This window comes from Phodopus roborovskii, unplaced genomic scaffold, assembly GCF_943737965.1.
Source record: "Phodopus roborovskii unplaced genomic scaffold, PHOROB, whole genome shotgun sequence".
NCBI lineage: Eukaryota > Metazoa > Chordata > Mammalia > Rodentia > Cricetidae > Phodopus > Phodopus roborovskii.
This window is the reverse complement of record NW_026125059.1, coordinates 10,355,154-10,372,202: the sequence shown is the minus strand read 5'-3', so window position 1 is coordinate 10,372,202 and position 17,049 is coordinate 10,355,154. Positions and strand designations below refer to the sequence as shown.

Here is a 17,049-nt window from a genome sequence, read left to right as displayed (position 1 = left end):
AAGTGTGTGTGTGCACACATGTGTATGTGTGTGTGCATTGTGTACATGTACATGCTCATGTGTTTGTGCATGTATATATGTACACACGTGTGTATACATGTGCATGTATATTTGTGTATGTGTGTGAGGTGTCCCCTCAGTGCCAGACACCCAGAACTCAGACTCAGGGAGGATGAAGGACAGGCTGTGGAGTCAGGAGCAGAGGAGCCTGAACACAGCATCCATGGCTGTCCCCTAAACGTCTGTCTGTCTGTCTGTTCCCCTTTCTCCCTTCCCACCAGGTCCCTCTAGCCCAGAGACCCAGCAACATGGTCCTTTCCCTTTGGACACACTACTGCTGGCTTCACTTAGAGACACCGCTCCTTCCTCGAGAGCCCCAGCGCTTGGCTTTTCCTCTTTCAGTGGACACTCTGAAGTCATGTGTGGCTGCCTGCCGTCTGGATTTTTCCCCAGGCAGTCCCCTATGTGTGCAGGTTTTGCTGGGCGTGTTCTTTACATATGGAACCGGATGGAGGGAAACAGGTGTGAGGCTGGGGTGGGTGAGGTGCTGGCTTCCGCTAGCTTCCCTTTTACTTCTGGGCTGGGTGGGGGGGGGGTGGCGGGGACTCTCGGGGATGTGGCACAAATCCTTCTTGTGGCGTGCCTCACTCAGGTCAGTCCCAGGCCGGGGCTGGGCTTGAAAGCACTAATGCCCTCTTCCAGGCTTCAGTGGTGACGTGGGCTGCCCGAAGCTGCAGCTGGCAGGCAGGCAGGCAGGGGTCTTCTTGCCTCAGTTTTTATCTCTGGTGTCTGAAGAGGCACTTCCAAACAAGATGTCACTGTCCTGGGACATGCCACTGAGCTGCGACTTGGTTTTGATGAGGTACTGGGCCCTGCGGATCAGTACCCTTTCTTGTTCCTGCTTGAGCTCTAGGTAAGAGCGGGAGAAAGTATGGAAGATGGAGGTGACAGGGAAGGCCATGAGCAGGATCCCGCTGAGGATGCTGCTCAGAGCCACCACCTGGCCAGGTGTGCTCCTGGGCACCATGTCTCCGTACCCCACGGTTGTCATGGTGATGACAGCCCACCAGTAGCAGGCAGGGATGCTGGTGAATTCGGGGCTGTCTGCCATCTCATTCTCGATGACGTAGAGCAGCGGGGCAAAGAGGGCAATGGCCACGCACAGGAAAAGCAGCAGAAGCCCGAACTCACGTGTGCAGCGGCGGGCTGTGAGCCCCAGCGTCTGCAGCCCCAGTGAGTGTCGAGCCAGGCGCATCACGTAGAGGATGCGCAGTGCCCGCAGCACGCGCAGCACCAGCCCAACCTTGTCCAGGTAGCTGTTGCCAGTGCTTGGCTTGCGGCGGCTGGAGGCAGCGCCATCCACCAGCAGCGTGACATAGTATGGTAGGATGGCCACCAGGTCGATGAGGGTCAGTGGACTCCGCAGGAAGGCGAACTTGCTGGGTGCCTGGATGAACCGCAACAGGAACTCAAGGGAGAACCAGCCAACGCACACAGACTCCACGATGAAGACGTTGTGACACATCTGGGAACACTGGCCCTGAAGGGAGACAGGGCAGGGGTCACACTAGCAAGCTGGCAGGGAAGGAAGCTGCAGCCAGGGTTGGACACCCTCTCCTGCCTGTCCATGGCACCAGGCTCTGGGGCACCGCTCTGGCTGTTGATCCTGATCTCCGGATGGACTCCTCTGGCGACCTCCCCCACCTCCAGTTTTCGGGTCTTTCCTTTTCCTCAGCGACTGGTCAGCCGGCCTCTGCCTCTGCCTTGTTTGTGCTGCCCTCCCTCCCTCCACCCAGCCTTCCTTCCTCCTTCCCTTCCTCCTCCCTCCCCTCCCTCCCTTCCTCCGTCCCTCCCTTTCCCCCTCCGTCTCTCCTTCCCTCCTTCCCTCCCTTCCTTTCTTCCATGAGGGAGCACACCACCTCTGTCAGGCTGTCAGTAAATACCTCATATACAATTTCTTGCCAAGCACAGAGACATGCTAACCCTGTGGGGACATGCACATACATACACACAGACTTACGGATAAGAGTTGTTTTCATGACTAGGAAAAGTGCTTGGGATATTACTATAGAAGGGAGATAGAAGTGGCGGAGGGGACTCAGGTCAGTTTTGAGGCCTCTGGAACGTGCCCAGCTCAGAGGCAGGCATGTCGGGGTCACACTCACTCACACGTGCAATCTGCAGAAGAGGCCGAGGGGGGGGTCTCTTCTCTCTTGGGTTTGTTTCTAGATGTAGGGGACACAGTTGAGACCAGGACACTGACTCCTCAGTCACAGCTACTGACTCCAGGATACTCACGTCTTAGAGGGAGGGAGGCATGCAAACACATCCGCACAGTATGATGCCAAGCACCATGGAGGCTATCCAAGGAGGCCAGTGAGGGAAGGCCGCCCAGGGAAGGTGGTAATGAGGAATGTAGGTGTAGCCAGTCTTGTAGAATGTCTTACCTGCTCTTCCTCCTCCCGCAGGCTGGGCAGGGTGCTGACGGACAGGTTGATGGCAGTGACGGTGACAAATAGAACTGACAGGCAGGCAAACACTTTGCCAGGCAGCCCTGAATGTGGCCTCTCCACCATGTCCCGCAGCCTCCTCATACAGTGGCCCAGGCGGCCCTCACTGGTGGATGGACCCTCAGTGTCTTGGTCCTCGCTATCCAGCGGCTCCTCCTCGTCCTCCCTCTCCATCATCTCAGCAAACTCCTCAATTTTCTGCAGGTATCGGCGCTTGCAGCAGCCATCCAGTTGGTCCTCAGCGATGCCCCAGTACAGCAGCTCCTCCTGGAAGGACAAGGCGCACATCTCCCGTAGCAGCCTCAGCTTACCAGCCCGCAGGAAGGTGAGGATGGTGCCGAAGGCTCCGGGGTTGCGGTCAAAGAAGAATTCATTGCAGGTCACATCATAGTCATCGCACACGCTCAGAATGTCGTCAAAGTTGGTGCAGGCTTTGAGCTGGCCCAGCCGTGTCAGTGGGAACTCATCCAGCGTGGTCCATGGTAGTGAGTACTTGATGCCACCCACGTTGATGATGATCTGCCGCCTGCGGTCCCCAAGTGAGCTGCCCTGGTGCAGGTCGTCCTGCGGTCGCAACCGCTGGGCCCTTCGGTAGAAGACACCCTTGATGGCCTGGCGCTGTGGGAAGAAGGCTGGGTGGAAGGAGGTGTCTGAGGCACAGCTCAGGGCACTGTAGTCATAGTCCGAGTTGTCTCCCGGTAATAGGGTCATTTTGGAGCTTCACATCCCTCTTGGGCCTGGGGAGGAGAAGGAGGAGAGACCCTTGGTGAACCCTAAGCCTTAGCTGAATCCCTTACTATCTGTGGAGTCTAAAGACACTTCCCTGGTCTGGGTTCCAAAGGACGCAGGTTGAAACCCTTGACTTTTCAAAAAAGAGTATGCATTTTTATTTTATTAAAAAATGCTACTGTGGGTTTTAAATGTTTTTATCTATGTATATGTGCCTACTTGTCTGTATGTATGACATGTGTGCAGGTGTCTGAGGAGGCCAGAAGAGGGTGTGAGGTTCCCTGGAAAAGGAGTCATAGGTGGTTGTAAATTGTCACGTGGGTGTTGCTGATTGAATCTCGGTTCTCTGCAAGAGAAATCAGTGCTCTTAAGCACTGAGCTATCACTCTAGTCCCGTGTGTGTGTGTGTGTGTGTGTGTGTGTGTGTGTGTGTATGTATATATATATATATATATGGTGTATAACATAAAAAACTTACTGTGTGTGGTGGTAAATGTGTCTGTGTGATTGATGTGTGTGTGTTTGTGCGTGTACGTGTGTAGATGCCAGAGGACAGCTTTGTGGAACTGGTTCTCTCCATCCACTGTCATGGGGCTCTGGGGATGGAACTCAGTCACCAGGCTTGCTCAGCAGGGGCCCTTATCTGATGAACCATTTCACCAGCCTGAGGCTCTCACTTCTTGGTGTTGAGAGTTAGAGGCACGGGCTCTGAGGTAACGGGTCCATGAGGGTCAGAGTGGTCCTCGGGCTGGACTAGTGTTCAGTGTGTGAGGCAGTGGAGATAGTTGAGTGAGGTAGTTAAGCCCAGGTGCATGCTGTGTAGGTATCCCTAGCCCGGCTGACTTTTTTTCAGATTGGCCTATCTGAGGACAGTTGGGCAGAGGCCAGTTGCTGCTGACTTAATCCACTTAATGGGACGTGTGACAATGTTTGAGGTAGTTTTGACTGACATGTTGGGGAGTTCTAGTTTCCAGCAGAGGGGCCAGGGAGGCAGCTAACCCAACAGCCTACAGTGCCCATGACAGCCCTGTCAGTCATTTGGCCATGCATATTCTTCATGATGAATAGAAAAGCCCTGGAATTTAGGTGACAGATTTTGGAGCTAGACAGCCCAGGTAAGTCCCTTACCTGTGAAATGAGTTTAATCACGTGACCCCACTCCAGGGGATCAGGAAGGACAAGGTACCTGACACAGGCCAACGGCTTAATACTGGCTGGTCATCCTATTAGTGTTTATCTTAACACCTTGTTATCGCTTTCACAAACGGGAAGCAGGTACATAAGCGGCAATGGACAAGGAAATGTCTGGTTACCAAAACAGGGCCTGGTTTGCTTGCCTGTTGGCAAATGTCACCTTGAGGACCCCAGGAGTGGCCAGTACAGAGCCAGCATTGGCTCCTCCAGGAAGCCTGTGCTGCTTCATAATAAATCTGGCCCAGACATTTTTATGTAAATTAGTGTGTGTGCGCGCGTGTCCTCGCGTGCATGTGTGCATGTGTGCATGTGTGCATGTGTGTACACATGCTCTCATGTGCATGCATGCTGGGGCCAGAGAAGGACATCAGGTGTCTTCCTCTATGGCGCTCTGCCTTGTTGCCTTGAGGCAGGATCTCTCATTGAGCCAGAGGCATGCTGGTTCTGCTCTGCTGTCTGGCCATCGAAGCCCTGAAATCTGCTTCTCTGTGATCTCCTTTCTCCACCCCCAGTGCTGGGGCTACAGGCACATTCATCTATGTCTTGCTGTTTACATGGGAGGTGGGATTTGAACTGAAGTGCTCACGCTTGCAGAGCAAGTGGTGTTATCCGCTGAGCCACATTCACAGCCCGAGTTTTTCCTTTTTTAAAATACATTTTCTCTGTGTGTGTATGTACTATATATAATGTGCAGGTATGCACAGATTGTGGAGGTCAGAGGTTAACCTTGGGTGTCATTTCTCAGAAGTCATCCATCTTTTGAACTTGCTGTTTCTAAGCCAGGCTAGCTGACCAGCCCTGGGGCCTGCCTGCCTCCACCTTCCCAGTGCTGAGATTACAATCACATGCCACCATGCCTGGCTTATTAGTCAGTGCTGGGGATTGAACTCAGGTCCTCACGATGGAGCGACAAGCACTTTACTCTGGGAGCCATCTTCTTAGCGTCACTGTGTATCCAGTTTTACAATTATCTGTGAGCAAGCTTGGATCCTTCTGTGTACTGTCTGCTCTCTGGGGGAGGTACTATGCCTGACTCATCCCTGGACCCCCGCACCTAGCAGTGTAAAGGCTCCAAGACCCACTCACTAGATGAGAGCGTTTACTGTGGATAGGCTAACAGCAGGAGCCAATTTTAGAAAACAGAGGTCAGAACATCAGCAATTACGAAGTCCTTCCTTCCCCCGCTTCAGAGTGAAGCACCTGCACCCAGTGAATGAGATGGCTAACCATCTCCAGCTCCTGGGCTCAGCCAGGTTCATGAATACTTCTGATAATTAAGAAATTTCGTGTTACATGTATTCATGGCCTGAATTCCAGTTGAGAGATGGCTGTGCCTTTCAGGCTGGCTCTTGTTTACTATAGTTCCAGCTGCTGCCACCCTCTATGCTCCACTCACATGTTTCCGTCCTGGACTATAGGCAGTTGATGCAAAGACCTTTCTAGAACTAACCAGATGCATAGGAAAGGGGCAAAAGTTTCTCGTGTTTTGCCCCTTTCCCAATCTTACTATGAAACCCAAGTTGTCCTCAGAATTGTGACCCCCCCTGCCTTAGTCTCAGGAGCGCTGGGATTATAGGTCTGCACTATAATGCTTAGGGAACACTTGGCTTCTTAAGATCACCATCCATAGCTGGGCTTGGTAGTGCACATCTGTAATCCCATCACCTAGGAGGTTGAGGCAGGAAGAGTATTGAGTTGAAGATCAGAATAGGCTATTCAGTGAGACATAGTTATTTTTTTTAATGTTATTCAATATGAATGGGTGTTTTGTTTGCATGTTTGTTTACACTGCAAGTGTGCAGTGTCTATGGAGGGGTTGGAATTATGGACTGTTTGTGAGCCGCTGTATGGGTGCTAGAAACAGAATGAACCTGGAAGTGTAGCCAGTGCTCTTAAGAGCTGAGCCATCTCTCCAGCCCTAGCTAGAGACACTGGTTTTTGTTGTTGTTGTCAAGGGTTTCTTTGTGTTGCCCTAGCTGTCCTGAGACTTGCTTGATAGAGCATGCTAGTCTTGAACTCAAAGATCTGCCTGCCTCCTGAGTGCTGGAATTAAAGGCATGCACACTGCTTGTGGTTTTTAAAAAATGTATATTTAAAATAATTTATTTTACATGTATGGGTATTTTGCCTGCATGCATGTAAGTGAGTGCCCGATGTAGGTAGAGGTGTGAGATCCCCTAGAACTGGAGTTACAGTTGGTTGTAAGCTGCCATGTGGATACTGGGAATTGAACCCGGACTCTCTGAAAGAGCAGCCAGGGCTTCTAAGTGCTGAGTCACCTCTCCAGTCCATAGAGACACTGTCTTAATAAAGAAACCCAAACAGCTGGGGATGTAGCTCAGTGGGTAGAGAGCCTGCCTTGCACGAAGTAAGCCCTGGGTTGTGCCCAGCACTGAAGAAAGTGGGCATGATGGTGTTCCCCAAAAACCCGGAACCTGCGGGGTGGACTCAGGAGAGCTGTATGTTTAGATTGTTCTTCACCAACGTGAACTGAAGTTCATAGGGGGAGAGAAAAAGACAGAAACAGAGGGGGAGGGGAGGCTGTACCTGTGCTAAATATTCCATGAGGCGAAATGACAGAACTTGGAAGATTATGGATCGTTAAAATGTTGCCGACCAGAACCAAATTATCTTGGGCTATTTTTAGTCCCTCTGAAAGCCATTCATTGCCCACACTGTGTCTGATCTAATCTCCTTGTGACCAGGGAGCCCTCAGAATATATCAGACCACTATTTGTTGTGATCCACCTACCTGTGGCTCCCACTACTGTATTTGGTAAATACTTTGATTTATTGTTGGTAATTCATTTGGCAAAAATCATCATTGGCAAACATTTGATTTCTTTGTCCTATAAGTAATGAGATCTCACATAACCACTCCCATAGCAGAATATGCTATTTGGGGAAATGTCAATCTGTTTTCCTGGGCTACGACCACTAAGATTTGGCTCCAGAACCATCTGCCTCTTCTTCCTTTTGGAGGCAAGAGAATTCGTTTTTGTTTGTTTTGTTTTGTTTGAGACAGGGCTTCTCTGTAGCCCTGGCTGTCCTGGAACTCTTACTATAGACCTGGCTGTCCTCAAGCTCAGAGATCTGCCTGCCTCTGCTCCCCCCGCCACCCCCCCCCCGGGGGGCTGGGACTAAAGGCCTGTGCCACCCCAGCCCAGGACCAGCAGGTTTTTAACTGACACGACATAGTGAAGTAGAGGCCAGTCAGAGCTACAGGAGGACCCATTTCAAGACCAAACCAAATAAAACCACCACTCCCCCCCAATCCCAGAAGGAAGCAAGTGGCGCTGGTGAGGACAATCATTTCCAATATCAGAGAATTCAATGGGGATAGGGATACTTAGGGAGCTCCCTCCCCTGCAGGGATGCACAGCAGCAACCCAAGCAGGGAGGTGCTCACTTCTAGAGGCCTCACCCCACAGAGCATCACTCCACTCTCTCGCCTTTGGGGAAGGCCTAGCTTCACAGGCTACACCTGTTTGAAGTCAAATGATGTCTTTTTAGAGCAGCTGGAAGCTTTTCACTTCTCTTAGGATTGGAACCCATGTCCTCAGGCTAAGCCTGCCAGGATCCCTCCAAGGCGTGGGAACAGTCCCTTTTAGGTGCCTCTACAGCACCGCGCCTCTTAGCTCTGCCGCTTTATTGAGCCATCACAGACAAGAGCAAAGCCCTGTTCTACTTGGCTAGAGCAGAGGAGCTTCCTCAAGGCTCACCCATGAGCCCGCTTTTCTCCAGGAGTCTCCCTTGCATCACCCTCTTCTTGCATCCCCCTCCACTTGCCCTCGGGCACAGGACCCCCATTAGCATCTCCTTGGGTCCCTGCTCACAGTGGGATTCTCACATGGAGTGTCCCAGAAGGCTACTTGGATCAGAGGGTGGTGGGTGAGTGCTGGAGGTGCGGAGATGCAGAGACACAGAGATGCGATTACCTCCGAGGCAAAGCTCACTGGGAGGGTCAGAGGACTGAGCCACTGAGGGAGGGATTGCGTGCACTTCTCCCAGGCTATGGTTCCACTAATACCTATTCTGATGGGCACAGGGGGACAGCTGGCATTTCTAGACTTCAGAGTTAAGTGCATTCATCAAACAGGCTCACGGTCAGTTTCCTGGACACAAATGCTGCTTTTTCCAGTCCAGTCCCTCTCAAGGGTCATGTCTGTCCTTTCACTGAGCCAGTTATGCTGCCAGCAAGGACTGTGTGTGTGTGTGTGTGTGTGTGTGTGTGTGAGAGAGAGAGAGAGAGAGAGAGAGAGAGAGAGAGAGAGAGAGAGAGAGATGCACAGAGAGAGAGCTTTTGTTTCTGGGGGCTATGGAGGATCATGAGAGACTGCTGGCTGGAAAAGGGGCTGTGGAGGAGTCTTGTCTTCCTTCCTGAACTTTCCCATGTATCAGATGCCATGCGGGTTCGTGGACACATCAGACAAGAGTCCTGCCTCTGTCCTCATGCAGCTGGTGATCCACAGAGGGGACACAGTTTCCACATAAGTTCACCAGTGACTTCAGGATATAGCAACTGATGTGATGAGTCAGAGCTGGTGATGGTGGAGGGTGACTATGGGGTGGCAACATTATCTAGAGGAGTCTGGGGGTCTCCCGAGAGGAGGGGACATAGGGCAGGGCCTTGCGTGTGTGAAGTGGCCAGTCTTGTGATTCTTGGGGTTGGTTACTCTGGGTTTAGGGGACAGCCAATGTTGCTCTGTCTTGCAAGTGGGCTTGGATGATCAAGACTGAAGGGCAGGCTGAGAGGCTGGGCAGATAAGGGGCAGGAGGAGGGAGGGAGGTGTATTTGGATGTCAGCAGGTACATGTATAGAGGCCATGTAGGGGGCAGGGGCAGCTTAGGCTTATTCTATGAGGCAGGGTTTGTGGGCAGGGTCAGGAGTAGAACTGGGGCAAGAGACTACAGTGGGAAGAACAAGGTTAGGACATGTGGAGGGGTCTGGGGCCTGGCATGGCTTCGGTGGGCTTGGAGGCAGAGCAGGCAGAACTTAATGAGGGGTGGGGCCTGGGATAAAGGACTAGCCAGGACAATGATTCCAGAGGTGACATTTACAGAGGTGACCGGTAGGTGGCGCTAACAGGCATGGATGAGAAGGCACTTTGACAACAAACTGATGTGGACGATGGACAGGGGAGGATGTGACTTAAGTGTAGGAGACAGCAGGGTGCAGTATCTCACCCTGGTGTCAGAGTGCCAGCATAGACCTGGCCAGTGTGTGCTCTGATGACTGTGTACAGGAAGAGGCTAGGCTAGCAGAGTTATCTTTAAGTGAAGAGGCAGGAGGAGCCTGACCTGGGTATGGTATCCAGAGTGCAGCACCCTATTAAAGGGGCCCCCACATCAGACCGGAGGAGTCAGTGTAGACGGACATCACAGGGGTCATACGTCAGGAAGATGAGAGTCACTCCGAGCGCACACATCCAACTCTTGGACCAGGTAAGCGCCCTACAACAAGGAAGGAGGGCCTGAGGCTACAGATGGAGGAAGGCTGCTAAGGGTACCAACCTGTAGGCTACCTGTGGCTTTGACAGGGGAGGAGCTAGGAGCCATGGGTGCAGGCTGCCACTAGAGGTTAAGACAGGCAAGTCAAGTATTTTCTGAAACATCAGGAAGGGGCATGGTCTTGTCAGCCCCCAGTTTTAGCCATCAGACCCCCTTTAAACACATGGTTTCCAGAGCCAGAAGGAGTCAGTGTGGATTATCTTAAACCATTCAACTTGAGGCAATCAGAATATAAAATAGCCAGGAGTCGCGGAGTACGTCTTTAATCCCAGCGTTCAGGAGGCAGAGGCAGGCCTGCCTCTGCCTTGTCAAAGACGAAGAGAAGGAAGATGGGAGGGGGAGGGGTAGTTGATATAGGAGATGACTGAGTCTGGGCTGGGCTTCCTTCTGGTGGGGGGACCAACCAGCTGATTTGCTTACTTGGGGCTGGGATGAGAACAGAAGAGCGCATTAGCTTTGGAATAGGCTGGTTGCTCTCTAACTTTGGGCTTCTGCATCTGTGAAATGGATACGAACAATCCCTACCCACTTGAATCGCGGTGAAGCAATGGCATGAGTGATGTCCTTGGCCCAGTGCCTGGTCAACAGACACCTGCTGTTTTGGTCTGAGAAGTGTCTATCGCCCATCTTCAACCACCAGCCAAGGGTGTGCCCCCTGAACTGACCCCCCAGGGTTTGAACTCACTGTTTGACTCCATAGCCCAGGGCTGGAGGGAGTGGCGGCTGACCAGCCTCCAGGGAAGGCCATTCTGTGCTGCTAAGGACACCTAGGGATGCTGTTCCCCTGTGGTTCTAGAGCCCTGCTCCAGCATCTAGTTCACAGTTGTGGGACCACAGAGGTGATAGGAGACACTGACATAACAAATTATCCAGCTTTAAATCTTTGATTCGGGGATCTGCTTCATGGAAATCTGATCTCAGGGATGAACAAGACACAAGAATGTTACCCCCTGTACTTGGTTGGTAGTGGGGAGTTCCTGGTGTCCATCCCCAGGGACCGGTTTGGTGAGTCTCGGTAGCGGAAGACAGAAGAGACACTGCCTGTGGTCTGTGTAGGATTGTAGGATTGAAAGCACAACTGGGTCTCTAACACATAAGCCAAGCATGAAAAGCAGCAAAGTTCACAGCGTCTTGCTATTTATGTAAATGAGCGCATCATGTCAACTGGGACTCACGTACAGAAGACTCTGTGTGTTACATGGAGGTGCCTGGAGTGGAAGGAGACTGAGCCCGGGGATCGGAAGGGAGGAGAAGAATAGGGAGGAGAAGACGGCCCAGCACTGGTCAAGGAGGAAGTAGGTGAGCAGGTGGGTCCCACAGCTCGGGGCTACCTGCCTTACAACAGACAGACAAAAAGCACACGCCCCATAAAAGTTCGAGTGTGGGGACGGTCTTGGGTGCTCAGAAGGGATGCCAGAGCATGGTGTCCCCTCCCACCCTTGCCCCTAGATTTCCTCAGCCTTGGATCCAGGCCGTGTGGCTGCTTCAGCAGCCATTATGTTAAAGTCCCAAAGAGAAGTGGAAGGGAGGTCTCCCCAAATGCCTGGGGAACCCGGGGCTGCAAGGAGCCTCCTGCCCAACTGCTCGGTTTCCTGGACATTCTAAGGCTTCACCACAGAAGTAGAGGCCCTCCCTTTCTGTCTGTCAGTCATCTCCCTTCCAGATGCCTCCATCCTATTCCCCTCCAGGAGTCCAAAGACCCAAGGCAAGCCTGGGGCTGTTTCTTGTCCTTTCTCCTGGAAGGAAAATAGCACTCCGGGAGCTGTGGCCGAGGCCCGGCAAGTGTTTCCAAAGATAAACATTCACTCAGAGGGAGGCTTCTAAGTAGCACTGGGCCCACCATAGGCTCAAGGCATGAGCTCAAGGGGTGGGGCCTGGATCTGAGAGAAGAGTAGTGGCAATGGACAAAATGGCTATCCATAACCTGCACTCAAGCCAGGCACACACACTAGAGCTCTGGTTTCTCAGAGTCACCTTCTGCCCCTTAAATAAGAGCATTGTCATGCAGAGCTCCGACAGGCAGTGAGTGGAGGTTTCCTTTACTTGACCTCCCATCCTATGGTCCTCATGTGAACTGCTGTGTGTTGACTCTGGCCCCTAAGGTCCCTTCTGAGGCTGTTCCAGAAGCTGCTGGTCTGTCCTTTGCTTGTTTGGCTCATTCCTTCTGAGGAGCTCTTGGCATTTTTTTTTCAGGGTAGGTGCAGAGTGCTAAACCTCACCTGGCCCTAAACAGCGACACTCTAGACTTCTCTCCACCGCACACTCACTAAGTGCCAAGGTGTGACACTGGAGCCCTAACTTCAGGTGCTTGCATTCTTTCCTCAGAGGCAAGAAGGGGAAACTGAGGCTCACGGAAACAAGCACACATTACTGGAGGTAAGGGATAGCAATTTAGTTGGTGGATTATAGACCAGACACTTGGGATTCCTGCATTCTACTGTCCCTGTGGGGACTGGGACAGGTGTCATTTCTGCCAGTTGTGGGGGCCAGGGATGGAGCTCACCTCCGTTTTTTACAGTACAAGCTTTGGAAGGGTCTGGGGGATCGGGAGAAGCTGGGGACTGGAGGCTGACAGTGGTATCATCTTAGTATTTACACTGGATCAGGGCAAGAAACCAACACTTCCTGATTTTCTTGAGCTCGGTGTCACCACTGTGACCTCCAGAGGTGTGACCATGATTGCAGAGGTTACATCCAGGCCTGGTCATTAGCCAAGGAATGCAAGAGGCCTCTAGGAGCTGGAGAAGGTATGGGGTGTGGATTCTCCCCAGAAGATGCATGAATTTTACTCAGTGAGACATGCTTTGGACTTCTCACCTTCCCAAAACTCTTTGTTGACGAACACTCATGTATGAAAGCAAGAGCCCAACACAGACCCCTAGACAAATTTCTAGAAGTTAGAGTATTTGTTTCTTAGGCTCCTAGCATCTTTGTTTTGGCTTCTGGACTGTGAGTAGGGACTTGAGGCGCCTGTTCGTCTTTTCCCTGGCTCTCAGGGAAGCCTCATCTGTCAGGATTAGGGCTCCTGGCTGGGCTTACTCAGGGGTTGGTCATGCTGCATTCACCCCCAATTAAGTCGTTAATTATAATAGATCCAGCTATTAGCCTGCCCTGGTCCTTGCATGCTGCCCCCCCTCCCCGCAGCAATGTGCACGTGGAAGTCTGTCTTTGACACTTGTCATCCATCGTCCCCACAGACCCAGCTTTCCCTCCTGGGAAGGGGGTTCAAAGTCCCTGGGGGGTGACATGCTGGGAGGTGGGTTCCTTTCTCCATGTCTTATCTGAACCAAAATAAGGCAAAGCTCCTCTCCCCAGTGTCAAGCGGGCGGGCTGTCTGTTTAGCCTCCTGGCTCTGCTGCCGGCAAAACGGCTCCTGGGTGCACACCTGTCTTCTACTGGAAGCGTTTTAGAGTTGGGGCCAGGACACCTTTTCCACTAGCTTCTCTCTCTCTCTCTCTCTCTCTCTCTCTCTCTCTCTCTCTCTCTCTCTGTGTGTGTGTGTGTGTGTGTGTACACACGTACCTAGGGGACAATCTTGGGTGTTGTTTCTGTCACTGTCTACTTGTTTTTCAGGCAGGGCCTCTCTCTTGGGCTGGCAGACAACTGAGCCTTGCCTTGGAGACCATCTGTCATTGAACCCTGCCTCCCCAGCCCTGGGACCTATGCCCGTTTTTTGTTGTTGCTGTTCTTGGTTTTGCTTCTGGGGATCAAATTCAGGTCCTCTTGCTTATCTACTGACCTACCCATCTTCCATTTTTGTTTATTTGTGGTTAGAAATTGGGGAACAGATACAGCTGTCCTGAACAAGGAGGAGCTAATGAGCCCCCAGACTGATAGCTGGGAATCCAGCATTGGGCTGACTCAGACCCCCCCCCCCCCCCACCGAACACGGGTCTCTGTTAGAAGGCCTAGGCAGTCTAAGGGACCTGAGACAGTGGAACCAGGATTTATCCCTGGTGCACGAAAGGACTTTGGGAGCACATTCTCCATAAAGGGATACTCCCTTAGCCTAGAGACAGGAGGGAGGGCCCAGGAAGGCATCACAGTACATGTGGAGTGGGGGTGTGTGATGGGATGGGACAGGAGGGTGATGGGGGCATGGGAGGGTTGAAGAGAGGGAGGGAGGGAGGGACAGAGAGGGAACTGGATCGGTATGTAAAATAAGGAAAGGAAAGAAAGGAAGGAAGAAATTAGGGAACAGGGGCTAAACCAGCAGTGATAGGGAACCGGGGAATCACTGCACAGGAAGCTGTTCACGGGGCTCAGGAGGCAGGAGGGCATGTCCTAACTGTCATCTGCCGGGCAGAGCAGGCCTGAGATGGGGGAACCCCAGGCAGATTCACACGCTGACTGCTCATTCAGAACAGTCTGCCAGGTAAACAGACCAGGGCTCCTTCACCCCCTTCTGTTTTTTTATTAATCCTCTTTAGATCACATTACCATCCACCATTTCCCCAGGTGGGGTGAGGGAAGGGGCTCCTCTTCTGAGTTTAGGGAACTAACCCAGAGTGGATTCTTGGAGAAGGGTGCTCTATGAGGGCACCCCCCTACACACACACACACACCCTGGTGTTCAGGGAACATCTTGACCTTTCTGTCCCCTGGGGCAGGTGGCTCAGCAGCCCACTCAGTACAGAGAACCTAAAGTGGTTCCTAGGTCTGCCTCATCAGACTGCAGGGTGCTCACAGCCTGGGTCCTCCATCTCTGGGGAAAGGCTCAGGGTGTCTTGTTTTCCATGTGCTGGTCCCCTGTGGGTTTGGAGCGTGTCCCAGGGCAGACATTTTTCCACTGGAATGAGTTGGCTCAGAGCTGGGCTGGTAAGAGTAGTCCCCTGGGGCTGTGCCTCCATGCCTGGCTTGACTTCCCTCCCTCTCCACCCAGCAGGTGCCTTGGCAAAGCCACAAAAGCTTAAAGACCCACACATAGATAAAGCCACCACGTTCTCACCCACTGCTTCAATCTCCAGGGGCACCACTTGACCTGGACGTGTGTTTACCAGTGAGGCACACTACAGTGACTCGTAGAGTGTGGTCACCGGTGTGTGTGTGTGTGTGTGTGTGTGTGTGTGTGTGTAACAGACCCCAGTGAATATCTGCCCACATTTATAGAAGCACTTTCTGCCTTCTCCAGGCCCTGCCCCCTCCTCCCACCTTTTTCTGCACTTAGCTCAGGTGTCACTGAAGGGACGGAATATGTCCTAGCACCCAGGGACAGAATATGTGTTTGCCTCCCACCTATCACCGGCTTGGGGAACTCTGGTGCCTAGCACCCTTTAAGTGCATCCAAATTGCAAGTGGTTAATAAAATGCATGCTGAACGGACAGCTTAGCTCACGGACCCCATCACTAGGAGGCTGGGCTCACCTAACATCAGATGAACCTTCTCAGCAACCCCCCCCCAGCGTTTAAAAGCCTAGCTCTTCCTTTCCAGGGACCACCCCCTCATATAAGAACCCGGTACATCTATACACATGGACTGCTGCCGCTGGCCACCCTGGCAGGGGGTGACCTTCCAAGGTAGGGCCTGAATCTCAACCTCTACCTAAACCCTAGGAGGGCTGACACCCCCCCCCATCTTGTCGGTCCCCACCTTGGTCACTGTCCATACAGGCTTGTAGAAAAAACCATGAATGAATGAACGTTGAGTACTTGGTATAGTGAGCTGCCCACAGTAGGTGCTCAACCAATTTTTTGTACAACTCGAGGAATGAACGAATTTGTTTCTTTTCCATCCACACCCAAAAACTGTAAGCAAAGCTGGGCCACTCAGGCACGGGTACTCTGAGGCCAAGGAGACCTCTAACTTCCCCACTGGATGCTGAGGCCCATGACCATTGAACTGTCCCCAGGGCCTTGCCAAGGACCACAGACGGACCAAGTAGGCAGTCCATATGCCTTCACTGAGTTCATAATTAATGACTTAATGAGGCCCACTGGTGGGGATGCTGCATTCCGTGCCTACAGACAGTGAACCAGCAAGTGAAAGACGCCCCTGCATCCCAACTCCTCCTTCCGAGGGACCCCAAGAATCCAGTATGCAAAGTCAGGATGCTCCGAGGTGTCCCGCCAGAGAGCGCACTTTGAGTCCCCGGGACCCCTCGAGAGGATCCGGGGCTGGACCAAACCCGGGACGCTTGGGCGCATCCCGCACGGCCCCGGGCGGCCTCTCCCGGGATCCTAGGCATCCGAAGGAGGTACCGGGGCCGCGGCCATGTGCAGAGCCCAAAGCGCCTCCGCTTGCAGGAACAGGGTCCTGCCAGGGAGCAGCCCGCGAAGTTCCCACCTTAAGTTCCCGTCACAGCGTCCCCTCCTTGGAGCTGGCCCGGCCGCAGCTCGGTCCCCCGGTGCAGCAATGCCGGGGTGAGGATGCCAGAGGGGGCAGCAGGTGGCGCGTAGCGCCCACTTGGCCTCCGGTGCTGCTGGCAAACTTTCGCCCTGGGGCCGCCAGACTGCACGCTCGGACCCCGGGCTGTCCCGCCTCCGCCTCCTGGTGTCCGCCGGGCTGCGAGTGCGCCGGCAACGCGGCAAAGCTGCTGCTGAGGGAGGTGGCGGGGCAGGAGGCGGGTCGGAGGGAGGGGACTGCGCACGGGGCGGAGAGAGGGAGGGGCGGCGGGGTGGGGGTGGGGGTGGTGGAGTCATCGCGGTGGGACCCGGCCACAGAGATGCCACGCACCGTGGCTGGGCCGGAGCCCACTTGGATGCTGGGTCCTGGAGGAACGCCGCGCCACGCTCTCTTCATCCTACCTCCTTCCCCCTGTCCTGGCCCTCAGGCCTCTGCCTGCCCCACCTCTGCAGTCAGCTCATTTTCGCGGTTATTGTGGGACATCCATGCTGTCCTTCCACTCCAGGCTCAATGAGTGCCAGGATCTGAGCCTCATTCCCCATGCGTGTCTTTATCGTGGGAATGCCACGGGCCCTGTCTTGTGTCCTCTGAAGGTCCAAGGGCACACGAGGCCGTGGACCCTTCGCCGAACTGCCGAGGACACTGCTAGGGTCACGTCTGGAGGGTTCTTGCATGGCAGCCCAAGAGCCCCATGCTGCACTCCACCTAAACATTGGCTTCCAGGGGCCACACCAGCCATATCAAGTGCCCTCTCCACTGGAG

General features: G+C 53.3%; 1 protein-coding gene across 1 annotated transcript; it reads right to left on the bottom strand.

Annotated features, from left to right (window-relative positions):
* Positions 1–761: 761 nt before the first annotated feature.
* Positions 762–16,459, bottom strand: Kcng1 (potassium voltage-gated channel modifier subfamily G member 1). The gene is made up of 3 exons (XM_051185727.1): positions 16,228–16,459; positions 2,448–3,247; positions 762–1,540 (listed from the first exon to the last, which is right to left on the bottom strand). The coding sequence occupies exons 2-3, from the start codon at positions 3,219–3,221 to the stop codon at positions 770–772; spliced, it is 1,545 nt and encodes a 514-aa protein (XP_051041684.1). The 5' UTR covers positions 3,222–3,247; positions 16,228–16,459; the 3' UTR covers positions 762–769.
* Between the last annotated feature and the right edge of the window lie 590 nt (positions 16,460–17,049).